This window comes from Durotheca rogersii, assembly GCF_024521655.1.
Source record: "Durotheca rogersii strain YMJ 92031201 chromosome Unknown GGS23scaffold_32, whole genome shotgun sequence".
NCBI classification, from domain to species: Eukaryota; Fungi; Ascomycota; class Sordariomycetes; order Xylariales; family Xylariaceae; genus Durotheca; species Durotheca rogersii.
The window spans coordinates 141,204-155,039 of record NW_026251263.1 but is presented as its reverse complement, the minus strand read 5'-3'; the positions used below and the strand labels follow the sequence as shown (position 1 = coordinate 155,039).

General features: G+C 56.5%; 5 protein-coding genes across 5 annotated transcripts; 2 read left to right on the top strand and 3 right to left on the bottom strand.

Annotated features, from left to right (window-relative positions):
- Positions 1-239: 239 nt before the first annotated feature.
- Positions 240-724, top strand: GGS23DRAFT_600374 (uncharacterized protein; the record flags this gene model as incomplete). The annotated part of the gene is made up of 2 exons (XM_051519055.1): positions 240-354; positions 489-724. 2 exons carry the CDS (start codon positions 240-242, stop codon positions 722-724), a joined length of 351 nt encoding a protein of 116 aa, XP_051368158.1.
- Positions 725-1,185: 461 nt separating this feature from the next.
- On the bottom strand, positions 1,186-4,904 carry GGS23DRAFT_600373 (NAD(P) transhydrogenase mitochondrial precursor; the record flags this gene model as incomplete). Its single annotated transcript, XM_051519054.1, has 7 exons — positions 1,186-1,217; positions 1,294-1,368; positions 1,433-2,803; positions 2,861-3,013; positions 3,067-3,519; positions 3,587-4,714; positions 4,808-4,904. 7 exons carry the CDS (start codon positions 4,902-4,904, stop codon positions 1,186-1,188), a joined length of 3,309 nt encoding a protein of 1,102 aa, XP_051368157.1.
- Positions 4,905-6,116: 1,212 nt separating this feature from the next.
- Positions 6,117-8,099, bottom strand: GGS23DRAFT_317955 (putative short-chain dehydrogenase). Its single transcript, XM_051512859.1, has 3 exons — positions 7,921-8,099; positions 7,087-7,849; positions 6,117-6,996 (listed from the first exon to the last, which is right to left on the bottom strand). Exons 1-3 carry the CDS (start codon positions 8,008-8,010, stop codon positions 6,863-6,865), a joined length of 987 nt encoding a protein of 328 aa, XP_051368156.1. The 5' UTR covers positions 8,011-8,099; the 3' UTR covers positions 6,117-6,862.
- Positions 8,100-9,710: 1,611 nt separating this feature from the next.
- On the top strand, positions 9,711-11,296 carry GGS23DRAFT_318066 (uncharacterized protein). The gene has a single exon (XM_051512860.1). It carries the CDS (start codon positions 10,193-10,195, stop codon positions 11,054-11,056), a length of 864 nt encoding a protein of 287 aa, XP_051368155.1. The 5' UTR covers positions 9,711-10,192; the 3' UTR covers positions 11,057-11,296.
- GGS23DRAFT_616087 (fungal-specific transcription factor domain-containing protein) lies at positions 11,141-13,238 on the bottom strand (the record flags this gene model as incomplete). The annotated part of the gene is made up of 4 exons (XM_051520763.1): positions 11,141-12,266; positions 12,331-12,461; positions 12,521-12,834; positions 12,896-13,238. The coding sequence occupies 4 exons, from the start codon at positions 13,236-13,238 to the stop codon at positions 11,537-11,539; spliced, it is 1,518 nt and encodes a 505-aa protein (XP_051368154.1). The 3' UTR covers positions 11,141-11,536.
- Positions 13,239-13,836: the final 598 nt, after the last annotated feature.

Genomic DNA, 13,836 nt, shown 5'->3' with positions numbered 1-13,836 from the left:
TTCTTTATCTCCTTCACTTCCCATGCTCATACCGACACAGACACATCGCCGTGTTGCTACCTCGCACCCTCGTCCCCGTTCCCACCCTCCGGTACTCCTCCCGGCAAACTGCAACCTGTATGACCTCCTCCCCTTTCTCCCCCTGCGAAAGTAAAAACTAACACGCGACGAGACCCGACAGCATCGCGTGACTCACCTCCGAAAAGAAACCAGACAACAGACAAGTTTCAACTCCCAACATGGAGTGGGCCAGGCAGAAGTACAACGAGCAATACCACATCTGGGTGCCCTGGCTCGAGGACCTGTACCTGCGCTACTTCACGCAGGACAACAAGGCGAGCTACGCGACCCGCCGTACGTCTCTCGCCTTCCCTTTCTTTCTCTTTCCCTTCATCCTACCCACCCCAACTCTCCTGAGCACCCCCCCCCCCCCCCCCGGTCTAACCCCGGTCTAACTATCTACCCCCCTTCCCCCTGGGGGTGCGTAGAAAACCTCTCCAAGACCAAGACCGCCACCGCGGGACTCGCGCCGCTGCAGCTCGGCGCGCTGCAGGATGATGCACACGGTCTCGCCGCGGGACAGCTAGGGCGCGGTGGCCTGCTACAGCCCCTCGGCGACGGCCTGTCGCACGAGGTGGTCAACCGCGCCGAGCGCCGCGGCCGCGACGACCGCGGCCAGTATGTGCCCTACTCGGTTGATGCCTCGGGCTTGCTTGGTCGGTGAATGTGAGGGAGAGGAGGGAGAAGGGGGACTGGTGGAGGGGGATGAGGCCATGCAATATCACGTCGCTAGGCCAGGGAAGATGCGAGAATTGGGGAACGTATCATGTCTAGCAATTGTTCTCCACGTACACGGTCGTGTCGCAGATAATAGAAGGACATATGCGCACCATTTGAATGTGGTCTTGGTCTGGTCTGCATAACGATATAAAATAGGTATTGTTATTGGATATGGTTTCTCGTATGACTCAGATCCAAGTCGCGGACCCTCTCGCCAAGTCTCCCCGCAAGAAGTGCTAACGAAGTTGCATGAGCGAGCTAGTAAAGCTCGATCTACCACCACTCTAGAGTTCTAGAACACGGACGGGCATGCGCGCTGCTCTGGTAACGTAGATCTAGGTCTAGATCTAGGCGACATAAAATGCTTCGGGACGAGAGATAAGAAACACTCTAGAAGGTTATCTTCTAGATCCGGGATTCGACGGCGGATTTGATGGCTATTGTCGCACGTTAGCTCTCGTCATTGCTAGGATTGAGAGTGCATGAGAACCGGCGTAAATATGAGCGACTTACCATCACAAGTAACTTTGGCGTCGCCGAATAGCATCTTCGTTCCGGGCATGTAGAACATGGGATTGGGAACATCCGCTGGTATGTGGCATTAGCGCAGCTCGCGTAGCAAAGGAATAGTCTTCTTAGACTGAGTACTAACCGTAACCACTAGCCATGCCCCGTTTCATGACAACGACCTGCTTGCTCTTCCAGGCGTGAAGGACGGGCATACCCGCGATGGGGCTATTGGGCTCCAGGGCAATCGGATTCACCGTATCGTTGGCACCGATGACGAGCGTGACATCCGTGTCTCCGAAGTCGTCGTTAATCTCGTCCATTTCCAACACGATATCATAAGGCACGCTGGCTTCCGCGAGCAGAACGTTGCACTGCCCCGGCATGCGGCCCGCGACGGGATGGATGGCGAAGCGAACTTTAATCCCTTTCGCGCGGAGCGTCCTCGTAATCTCGCTAATGGCGTACTGCGCTTTCGCGACCGCCATGCCGTAGCCGACCACGATGATGACGCTCTCTGCGTTTACAAGCGCCTCGGCCGTGTCCTCGACGTTGGTCTGAGTTACCGATCCCTCAATCTTGTAGTCGCTCGCCTTGGGTGCCGATATGCCGCCAAATAGCACGTTAGTGAGGGATCGATTCATCGCCACGCACATGATATACGATAGGATCGAGCCAGATACGCCAATGAGGGCGCCAACGGTAGTCAGCAACGGATTTTCCAACATGAAACCCTCGGCGACCAGAGCAAAGCCACTATAGGCATTGAGCACGGTGATCACAACTGGCATGTCCGCTCCGCCGATACCAGCCGTCGTAGTGTATCCCTTAGCAAATGAGAGGATGGTATTGGCGCTGAGCGCCGCAGCGGCGATCATGGGCGAACCGGGAGCCATGGTGACAAAGGCCCCCATCGTCCCGATATTAGCGGCGAGCATGCCAGAGTTGATGAGGTGTCTTCCCGGAAGGGTTAGTGGCCTCGAAGACATCTTTCCGGCAAGCTTCATGAACGCAACGATGGAACCGGTGAATGTGATACCGCCGATTAAGACGCCGAGGTAGGCTGTAACGAGGTGTAGTGTTGTGATGTCTGAGAGGTCGCCCATCACGCTGCCAATACTAGTCAATACTGCAGCTAGACCGACAACAGAGTGTAGCGCCGCGACCGTCTGAGGGAGATCTGTTGGCGTAATGCGCTTCCCGATAAGGAACCCGAGGATACTTCCGATAGTAGCTAGGGCGCCGAATTGCGTCAACACCTCAGGGGTAAATCCAACAGCCAGTAGAGAAGCGAGAACGCCGGAGCTGACACCGAGGATCCCGAGCAAGTTGCCCATCCTCGCCGTGGCCTGAGACGCCAAACCTGACAGCGAGCTGATGCAGAGGATTGAGCTAACCATGTAGCCAGCCTGGACGAGTCCTGCGGCACCGGTCGCTGCGGCCGCCAGGTAGCCACCTCCAAATACCACCCCAGGAATCGCATACAGCCACGGATACTCCGGCGGATCCGTGGGACCTATGCAAAGTTAGTCGCCGGTGGCTCTCTAGTACGTAGGTATAGCGCGTCTCTTACGCTTAAACATGTCAAGCATTCTCTTAGTTATCACAAACCCGCCCGACACGTTCACGAAAGCCAGAAGCACAGAGGCGGCACCCAGGGCTTGGGGAAAGGTCTCGGGGACGTAGCCACCACCCAGAATGAACAAACCACCAATGCCAACCATCCCTACGATGCATTAGTATCTCTGGACGAGCCTCGAAAACGGGGCGATTACACACCAGATATGGCATTGGTGACGCTCATCAGGGGAGAATGGAGAGCCGGGGTGACACCCCAAACCACGCGGTACCCGATCAAGGAAGCCAAACCGAAAGTGAAAGCGTTCCCCATAAAGATAGGCCCGGTGAGCTTCCCAAGTGCCAGAACAGTGCCCATCCCGGCAGTAACAGCAGCTACTTCTCGCGATGTCTTCTGAAACGGTGTCAGTGCGACGGCCTGTTCCTCGACCTTGGTCGCCGCTTTAGAGGTTGGTGCGGGTGGTGGAACGGGCCGGGGCGCAGGAGGGAGGATCTTTCCGTTGTGCGTAACGATTGCGCCTCGAACCACCTCGTCGTTGAGATCAATACCGAATGCCTTGTCCTTGGGTGCCATCGAGAGAAGGAATTTTACAATATTATTCGAGTATAAGGTGGACGACTGCGTGGGAAGTCTAGACGGCAAATCCGTGTAACCTATACATAGGCAAGGTAAGCACCTCCACATCCTCGCGAAATACATAGGTAACGCCTCAAGACTCACCGATGATTTTCACGTCGTTGTGTGTCACAAGTTTCCCAGCTTGGGTTACCTCGCAATTGCCTCCTGCTTCGGCAGCTAAGTCGACGACGACTGAGCCGGGCTTCATGACCTCGACCATAGCCTTGGTGATCAGGGTGGGCGCACGTCTGCCAGGGATCAGTGCCGTGGTGATTATGATGTCGACATCCCGCGCCTGTTCGGTAAATAGCTTCATCTCGGCGGCGATGAACTCGGGCGACATTTCTTTCGCATAACCGCCCGCTCCGGAACCGTCCTCTTGAATGTCAACCTCGATAAACTCAGCGCCGAGAGATTGCACCTGCTCTCTTGCGGCCGCGCGCGTGTCAAAGCCGCGGACGATAGCGCCCATTCTGCGCGCAGTTGCGATCGCGCTCAAGCCGGCCACCCCAGCACCGATAACGAGGACCTTGCAAGGCGGAATCTTACCCGCCGCGGTGACCTGGCCAGTCAAGAAACGGCCAAAGTTGTTAGACGCTTCTAGCACTGCCTTATAGCCGGCGATATTCGCCATTGAACTAAGAGCGTCGAATACCTGCGCGCGAGAGATGCGCGGGATCATGTCCATGGCAAAAGATGTGGTCTTACGGGCGGCGAGCTGTTCTACGAGATCCTTGTTTTGCGCCGGCTGGAGAAACGAGATAACTGTCGCGCCTTCTTTCAACTGCTTGGTTTCCTTCGAACTAGGCCCGCGGACCTTCAGCAGGATATCGGCTTTACTCCAGACCTCATCCCTATTGACTAGGGTGGCGCCGGCCTTGTCGTAAGCCTCGTCCAGAAAGTCGGCTCGCGCGCCGGCACCACGCTCTATGAGGATCCTCCCGAAGCCCTTCTTCTTTAAAAGCGCAACATTCTGGGGCGAGATAGCCACACGACGCTCGTTGTCGTACGTCTCGCGAGGGACGCCGACGGTAAGATCTGAGTAGGGTGTAGAAGACGACTCTACGACGGTCGAGTACGCAGCCACGGGAATGATTCTGTTCAAGGCAGCGCCACTATGGTCAAGCGTACTTTTCGGCAAGGCCGGTAAGATGGTGGGTTGCTTCACACGTGTGCTGTTGCACCGTCGTTGATTTCCCCCAGAGGCCCCGCCCGGTCGTGGTGTCCAGTCTATGTGCGAGCGTCTCTTAGCACCTATATCCTGGAGGACTCTACGTTGGGACACCTCGAGCTCCCTACGTATCCCCACGCGAGGCTACTGACCTAGGACACGCGATGCTGCTCTGCGGACGAGACCCTCGGTGGTACGAGGTGCAGCATGGTTAGCGACTAGCGCTGGACGGAGCAATGACCATGACATGATGCCTGCGGAACGCGAGAACTGCGTGCCATGCGGAGGGGAAATCGAGTGTCATCTGTCGTCGGCGATATCCCTTGCGAGCGTCCGAGACAGCGACGCATATTCGGCGAGGGTGAAATTGGTCGACGAGTCGCGAAAGGCGAAGGCATGCAACTTGCACTCCAAGAACGAAGAGGAGGAGACAAAGGGGAGACTAGAGCAGCAAGGGAGGCTAGAAGGGGACGACGGGAGAGGTACCCCGTCTATGGCTGGCCCGCAAATGACAAATGACGGAGGGTGGGAACCTGAGCTACCTGAGCTTCGATGTGTTCCCTTCCCTCCTGTCCTCTCCCTCCCCCCCCCCCCCTGGGGCACTCTGCTTGCCCATCCCCCCGCTTCCAAGAACGAGCGGATCACGGACTGGCTAGCCTCTCGCGGTATTTGCTCCCCAACCCGCCTATCAGCCTGCACTCGGGGTCATATGGGCGGTTGGAGAAACCAGCCGGGCCAATGAGAGCCAGACCCTCTGGCTCCGCGGCCGGTGAGTTCGGTGTCGAGGTATAGCCGATAGACTAGCGAATGGCACCAATTCGTGGCGATGTCGTCGGCAGGTCGCAAAGGGGCGCACGGGAGAGAGGCGATCTCGACTTGCATTCTGCCTGATGACGACGCGGCGAGACACACGGGAAGAGGCGTAGCTGCAGGTAAGAAACGTGGCCGTCCTGGAGGCTGGGCGGCTCCGGAGAGGGTGTGCGGGCGATATAGCGCAGGTGGGCATTCGGACTGTGAAGAGGGGGAAGACGCGTAGCGAGAGCTAGGTGAGACGATGGGATGTGGGCCCACCGAGATGGACCAAGGCAACATGGCACGCACCGGCCGTGGCTGGCGACGGCAAGTGGGGTCCATGTGGGGCACGAAGAAGATGCGACCTGCAAGGAAAGGGGAAGGAGCCAAGGGTAGATTTCGCGGGCACCAATCAAAGCCGCTCCTCCTCTCGGCCGGTCCTTATTTGACAAGAGGCCCAAGCGCCACGAAGCCGCCACCCGATCGGGCTAACGTACGTACCTGCCTTCAGTATCTCCTATCTGAGGCTATGACGGCAGCAAGTCGCCGCCCGCTCCTGCCTCGCTGCCTCACGTACCTTACCTCGCCTACATATGCAACATGAAACGGCAGGTTATAAATAGCAGGTGTGAGTCGAGCGACCACCCATGATCAGGCCATAGGCACCTAGGTAGCTAGGTACGTACCTGTCGTAGGGAGTCGTACCTGAGGTACCTGGGTGGGTATGCTACGGGCAGAGGAGGTACTTAAGAAGTGAGCACCTACCCAAGGTAGAAACTAACCGGTATCGGATTCGCAATACGCTCACGCTTCGGCTAATGAACGGTAAATAAGTACCTACCTAAGGCAGGTATAGGGAGGTACAGGTTTGCATTCAGGGTCCGATCGCGCAGCATGTACATGGGTACTTAAAATAGGTAGGTAGGTACTTAGGTCCTATGCTTCCTTCGTCTAGGTACTTATCATTCCCTGTGTCGATACCATTACTTACCTATAATAGGTGCGTTTGAAAGGCGCATTCCTTCGATCCCTTGCCTCCCGATATACGTGACGTCGTTTCCGCCGTGCACTCAACACCAAAAATACCAAACCGCCAAACCCCGCTTCCGTTTACGAAACCGAGATCATTCAAGTACTTAGGTATTACCTGTATGCAACGGTATTCTTGATCGCTTCTGCCAGACAGGAAATAGCAACCGACTGGAACTCGCTGCAAGGAGGCCGCACGCCACCGGCCGGCCAACATGGCAACGCTTGACATCAGTAAGAGAAGAGGGCGCAGTAGACGATCACAACAACGTACACCCTCCATCTATATTCCACCTCTTCGTTGATTCCTACTCTCCCTCGTTAACGTCAGCGCCAACCCCACGATTCGCCCAACCCCTCGAGAAATTGACCGAGCTTGCGACTTCTCACATGTACGGCTTGATCTGGTCTTCCGTCCAGTCCCAGAACTTCTCGGCCGTCCCGTTACCGCCCTCCTCCACCGTCTTCGTCGCCGCCACAAGGTCCTGCCGGATCGGGAGGATACGTCCGAAGGGCACCACTATTAATTGTTAGTCCGGGTTAGCAGCGCTCTCGCTCCTGCGCCATCCCCGGGGCACGAAGCGGGGAGGACGGAGAAGGGACGGCTTACCCCAGCTTCCGGTCTTCTCGATGGTGATGTCGGGCGACAGGCCGGCGTAGAGGAGGGTATAGGCGCCGTTGACGGACGGGTAGGTAATGAGCTTGACGAACAGCTTGAAAAGCCCCCCTTGGTCGCGGTAGAGGTCGGACGCGAGGTTACCAGGGTTAAGGGGGATGCTAATTACGCCGTCGGCGCGGTAGCGGCGCGCGAACTCGACTCCATGAAGCCAGTTGCCCGCCTTACTAAGGCCATACTTTACCAGATACGGCTTGTCGATATGGTAGTCAAGGTTGCTCATGTCGATGCCTACCGACTTCTCGCCGACGAACTCGGTCCCCGACGACGACACCCACACGACGCGGGACGTGCCCGCGTCGCTCCGCGCCGTCGCCACGAGCAGCGGTGTTAGCAACTTCGTCAACATAAACGTCCCGATCGTGTTCACGCCGAGGTGGTACTCGTAGCCCTGCGGTGTCTTGCTCGGCCCCGGCAGCGGGTTCTGCACCCCCGCATTGTTGAACAGCACGTCGAGCTTCGTCTCCGCCGCCAGAAACTGGTCTGCCGACGCCTTGATCTTGGTTAGGTCGGCGAGGTCGAGCCGCAGGAACGCTAGGTCTCCCTTCGAGGCCGGGCATGCCTTCCGGATGTCCTCCATCGCCTTGTACGCCTTATCCTGCGAGCGCGCCGCGATCCAGACCTTGGCATTCCTCGAGTACAGCATCCGCGCTAGCTCCTTGCCTACACCCGTGTTGGACCCCGTGACCAGGTAAACCTGCGGGCGCATAGGAGGTTAACTTCGAGTTTTACGAAGAGGGGTAGAGGATGTGTGCTCGGGTGACTCACCTTGCCGCCGAGATTAGGCAGATTGGTCTCGAGAAACCCCGGTTTCGGGGGGAATATCTGGGTCAGAGTGCTTGACAATGAGGCGCCCATGGCCAACGAGAAGCGAGTGTGACCGACAGAGAGAAGGGTGAGTCTGTGGTTGTAAAGGTCGTTTATCACAATGGATGAGCGTCCAGCTTTGCGTCGAAAATTTGGAGAGATGGCGCCTGCTAGATATTCGAGGGCGCGTGTGTCGGCCTTTTTATCCGACGTGCGATCGTCAAGATTACTTACACGTGGTTCTGCTGGTAGACCCGCTCCTCTAGGGACTCCCACGGAGGCCTCGTGGACGTACTATCGCCTTTTCCGGCAGTTCTCCCTCTCGGCAGCCAATCAGATGCCATACTTTGCGAGCACACCAATGGGAGCTCCGGCGGTGGATTCCGAGCCAAGACCCGTCCGATGCACGATTGAGTGATCATGGCAGGATTGCCGGCTTTATCGACCTCCCGAGTGGTTGAAAAGGACCGTCTCATAGCATAAGACCTCTGCTAATATAAAAAGTTCCTATGCGAGTTGCCTGGATTTTAGACACCAAATATCCGGCCTCAGGGTATAACCACCGATATCTCGACCGTGTTCATCAGTGCGCCTCGCTTTATGACTGGCATCGGGGCAAATCCAAGTCGCGGTTTCACGTAGCAGTCGACAACATCCCGTGTTCCAATCGCATAACACCTGCTTACGTTGGATAACATGTCTTAGTGCGATAACGTATTTCACTTCTAGTATACTAAGCCTGTTATCAGATGAATTTAAGCCGACTCGAGATCCATGCGCAGGGTCAATATCGCTTCATAGAGTTACGATAATACCAGCGCCCCGGCCAACACCACCCCGCTCCCGTGTGATGATTCCCGCCTTTGCGATAATATCCTGCGGCCAGGAACGGCGCTAGGCCGATTAACGCAACGCTGGCAAACGGCATCTTTTAGGCTCAGCACTACCGTCCATATTAACTCACTAGGCGTCATATCTTCCCTCTTCTCGGCGCCAGATCGTCCCATGGGAGTCTCTATGCTTTCCCACGCGCTGGTTCCCCCGACACGGAGGACCGTCAATCGCTTAGCCCTTGCAGCTCCCTCCCATACCCCCCCAGTCTGTGATCGTCGTGGGCGTCACGTCGCCAGCAGCTAGGCATCATCACTTAGCCAGGGGCCAAGGGGCGTGCGTCGACTGAGCCATCGGGTCTGGGTGGCGGGCGCCAGCTCGGTAATCTGGGAGAAGCCGACGGGCCAAAAAGTGGGTGTAACGTGGAGTATGCGACGGAGAGCGGGCACCGGCGGGTAGCTGGTTAACGTGCGTATTTCTTTTCCGGGATGAACATTTTTGACTCTTTCAACCTACTCCCCAACATATCTCCTAGTGTGGATATTGATGTGTTCATTTACGTCTTTACATCCCGCTCTCTGACTCACCAATTTCCCTTATGCCCCTGCTTAAACCATATGTACAGATGACAACCAACTACCACCACGAAACTGTGTCATGTTACCTTCAAACCCGTCGTGTACGCCCGCTCTTAGATGTCTCTAGTTACACATGCTTACCTCGCGTTGAGATACCTCAAATCTTAAGCCAACTGTGCCTCCGCACAGGACAAAAGGCTATATTGGGCACTTTCCCGCTCTATTACCGGTCGATCCGAGCAAGCAGCATAATTCACCGCGATCGGGTGGAAATTAAGCACGGTGCGTAGACACAGCAAGCCATATGCCGACGCTGCTGGACGTGGCGTTTCTAGAACATGAGAACGCGTGCGCCTTACTATGATCGGTCGTAGGGAAATGTTCCTTGATCGCTCGAGGTGACGATGGCTTGTGATTTATGTTTAGGTCCCCCTAGTGAAGAAGCAAGTTATAGGACAGCCATTGGTCGTGAGGACCGACTTCGGGCGTTGTTGTCTAACAATGCTAGTCGACGTTAGTAGAGAAAGACGACTCTGCGATCTTGAGATAAACCCCAGAGGACGTAGAGCACAGAAGTCGGCCGTGGCTTATACTCTTGCCTTTTCACAGATGATACCGACGAGGTATCCCGACGGAAAAGCCCGCACGGGTTGTGCTAAGGAGAGTGGACATAAATACAGAGGACGGCCCAACTTTCTTCGCCCACGGAACCGCACCTCGATCGCAAAACTCGCACAGCAATTTCTCCGCGTTAGCAGGCGCACCTCTATTTATTTCTCTTCAGCCCTGCCGTGCCCAAATAAACCCACGTCGTTATTCGCAGCATGCCGGAAGACGTCTCGGAAATGCGAGCGGACTGGGACCGGGTCGACGGCCAGGGGTATATCCTGGACCGCAACCGCAAGCGGCGACACGCGGCGGCCAGCCGCCTGAACCTGCAGTTCTACCTGTGGCAGGACACGCTCGGGTTCAACATCCAGCCGACGGTCGCGGCGGCGCTGCCGCGCGCCGCCGCCATCGCCGAGGTGGCGTCGGGGACGGGCCTGTGGCTGGGGGCGGTGTCGCGGCAGCGGCCTGAGGCGCGCTGCGACGGGCTCGACCTGAACCTAGGGACGGCACCGCCGGCGGCCTGGCTGCCGGCCAACGCGCAGCTGCGGCGCTGGGACGTGCTCGGCGCGGTGCCCGACGACATGGCTGGCGGCTACGACTTCGTGCACACGCGGCTGCTCCTGTTCGTCGTCGAGGCCGGCGACCCGCGGCCCATCGCGCGCAACCTGTGGCGCCTGCTCAAGCCTGGCGGCTACGTGCAGTGGGACGAGGCTGCCCTCGAACACACGCGCGTCGACAAGACCGACCCGGGCCTGGCCACGCCGGCACTAGACCAGCTCGCCGCATGGTTGCGAGCGCGGCGTCACAACTGGGGCACTCAGCTTGCTCGTTTCCTGGGTGAGGAAGGGTTTCAGGATGCGACGATCGAGTCCTTCGGCGACCGGCCCGACCTCGCCCGCGCCGTCAGCGGGGCGAATCTCCTTGGTGTAGAAGAGGTCGCCGAGTGCATGGCCACGCTAGGCGAGTCGGAGACGGCCGCTAAGTACTTCCGGCTCATCGAGGAGGCGCACGAGGAGTCAATAGCCGGCGCGGCCCTCTGCGTTCCGCGGGTTGTGTGCACTGCGCGGAAGCCATTTTAAGAACCACGTTTAGGATGGATGTTGGTGCTTATGACGAGTCCTTCTTACGCCGGACTGCGACGGCCGCGTTATCTTGACGTGGGCCTACGTTCATGGGGAAAGTCGTTTGCATGTAAACATACAAAAAGCCCGGTCCGTGAAGGGGTGGCCCATAGAGGGGTATCCAGCTTAACTTACCTCACCAAAATTATCCGAGGCCTGGAAGCCATCGTCGTCCTCTTCATTAAGCGCACCGAGGTAGCATAGTAGATTATTTCGTAAGACGCACTCGGATAAACACCAGTGTGTGTCCACACGCGCCATATCAAGCCTCGTATGCGATGCGCGAGTGATGCGCACTCGATCCCCTGCATATACAACATCGTGGCAGCTTCGACATTGGGAAATGGGTAGTCGGAGCTCGGTCATGGCCGTCTATCAGAAACTTCATATGCTGATACTTCGAAATGCCAATTGCTACTTTCTTTGATTAGTACAGCCTCACGCGGCTGTGGAATATAAGCGGCTAGTATCGACAGCGATCTGTGTCGTGAAAGAGTAGAGCCTATCGAAGCAAGCGTCCCAACACGTCTCGCCCGATCCCCAAAATAACTCGAGGACACGTCTCGCCGCTAGTGGCGCGTGCACGCCGACATCGTGGCTCATCCCCGACAGCTGCTTCGCTATGAAAGCTTGCACCGCCGCACCGCTATGAATGGCCTCCACGCCTAGCACGGTCAGTGGCCAGATCAGGAATCGCCTCATTTTCAGCGATGAGAGACCGGTGTGTAGCAGCTCATGAAAGGCCTGGCCGTGGGTGGCGCAAAGGGCCCTGGCTGTTGGCGTGTTGGGAAGAACTGATAGGCTTTGTAGGGATAAGAGGCAGTATAATGCTATAGTTGCTTGGTACACGTTGCCGATTAGCAACCATTCTTTTCTCGATATCAGCTTAGAGTCGGCCCATCGATCTGGCGAAAAGCCACACACGCGTCCTAGTATCTCATAAGCTTCTTGCGTGAGCTGCTTGGCTACGGTGGCGGTATCACATCTCGTAGCTCGTGCCCGGAGGTGGTTGATTCTGATGATCTCGACAAATAAGGGCGAAGGGCAAATCAGGAGAAGGGAGACGACCGTCTCGGGTTTCTCTAATACGAATTCCACCATATCGAGTTGCCATCCGGTCATGGAAAGGTCTGGTGCAGGACACGTCGTGTTCCCTATTACTGCAACACTGCACAAGTCAGTGTGTGCTCCCTCAAACTCGTAGAAGGCTTTTGGCCAGAACCACGTAATACAACCAGAAGCAAAGCAGCAGGGGCTCTAAACTTTTGGATTCAGCCAGCGCACAGAGGCCGCCCCGTAACATGATTAACTTGTGAAGTCCGTCTAGATGGCACCGCCAGCTGAGCGAAACGCCTTGTTGGATCTACCGAGAGAGTTCAATACGGCGCCTTACACCCATTCACCTAGAGCAGGTATACTTACGTCAACGAACAATAGCGTCAACATTCCGGCAATGACCATGTCGCCCGTACGCGTATCTTCCGAGCCAAGGTGCTCGTTGAGAGAGCGTAGAGCGAGGCCCCAGTACGAAAAGAACCTCTCCGTTAAGACCTTTACGTTTGGATCGCTCCTCGTTTGGTTAATCCTGTGGCTTAAGGTCATACAGACCATGCCATAAGCCAGGTAATCGGGACATATCGTTGCGGCCTGCATGAGTTTGGCTGTGATCGGGTATATGTGAGGGTTCTGCCCGAGCTCGTGCAGTGGGATCAGATCTCGGTAGATACAAGAGTTAACTAACACCCCATTCGCGTCAGCCCATCGCCCTGTAAGGATCCTGGTCAGGTAGCTACTTGCAGTACCCTGCGGCCTGGATTAGAACGCAGGATCTGGTCTTCGTTACGAATCTTGGGACACGTAAGCGGGTATTTATCATCGCGAAGGCTTGAGGCGTCGCGGCACCAATCCTCCTCCCGCCGTCATCTTCCCCGACATTGCCAAGCGAGGCCCCCTTTTGCCTCCGACTTCGGGAGTTGACTCTCCCGGGCGCGAGCCATTTGAATCTCGTAGGTTTTACATTGCCGTACCCTGGACATTCGACGCCGGACGAAGAACATCGTTTGTAACCGGGTAGTGCGAAATCACAGACCAGACACCGGCGGCGACACTCCCAACAGTGGCGCTTCTGGCGTTGTTCCATCGTAAGCGTTTAATAGCTACGGGAGGCCCGGCAAGACAGTCTCTGCTTTCCTGCTCCTTGTTACGATTGTACGCTCCCATTCGAAAAGGAATGATGCAAGTCGATCGGTACGCGGTCCAGTACAATGTTAGGATGAATAGCAGGGAGAGGGACCGGTCATGGAGCAGGTGACATGAACCTCGACATCCTACCTTAGTACCTTCAACATGAAATTTGGACCGGAATGATAAATATGGAATAGGATAGTAGCATTTCCGGTCCCTCGTTATCCGCCAAATTGGATAGATGAAGATGGAGAATTCGAACAGGCTTCCCTCCGTGCTAACCTACCGCGATTTGTGGCGGTGCAGAAAAACGCGTGGCCTACAGCGTGGCGTCGCGGACCTAGCCCACCGGAGATAGCGCAGGGGTGGATGTGGTCAACCCGCTAATGTCCGAACCCCTATCTCCCAGTCACCTCACACAGAGCACGTCAGAGCAACTAAGATCATCGCGATAGTAGTAAGGTCGATTCCACTGGGAAGTCGTCTATCGATGGCATTAACTCCCTCCATAGCATGCACGTTCGATCATGCCCCTGTAATCTCCCAAGAAACAT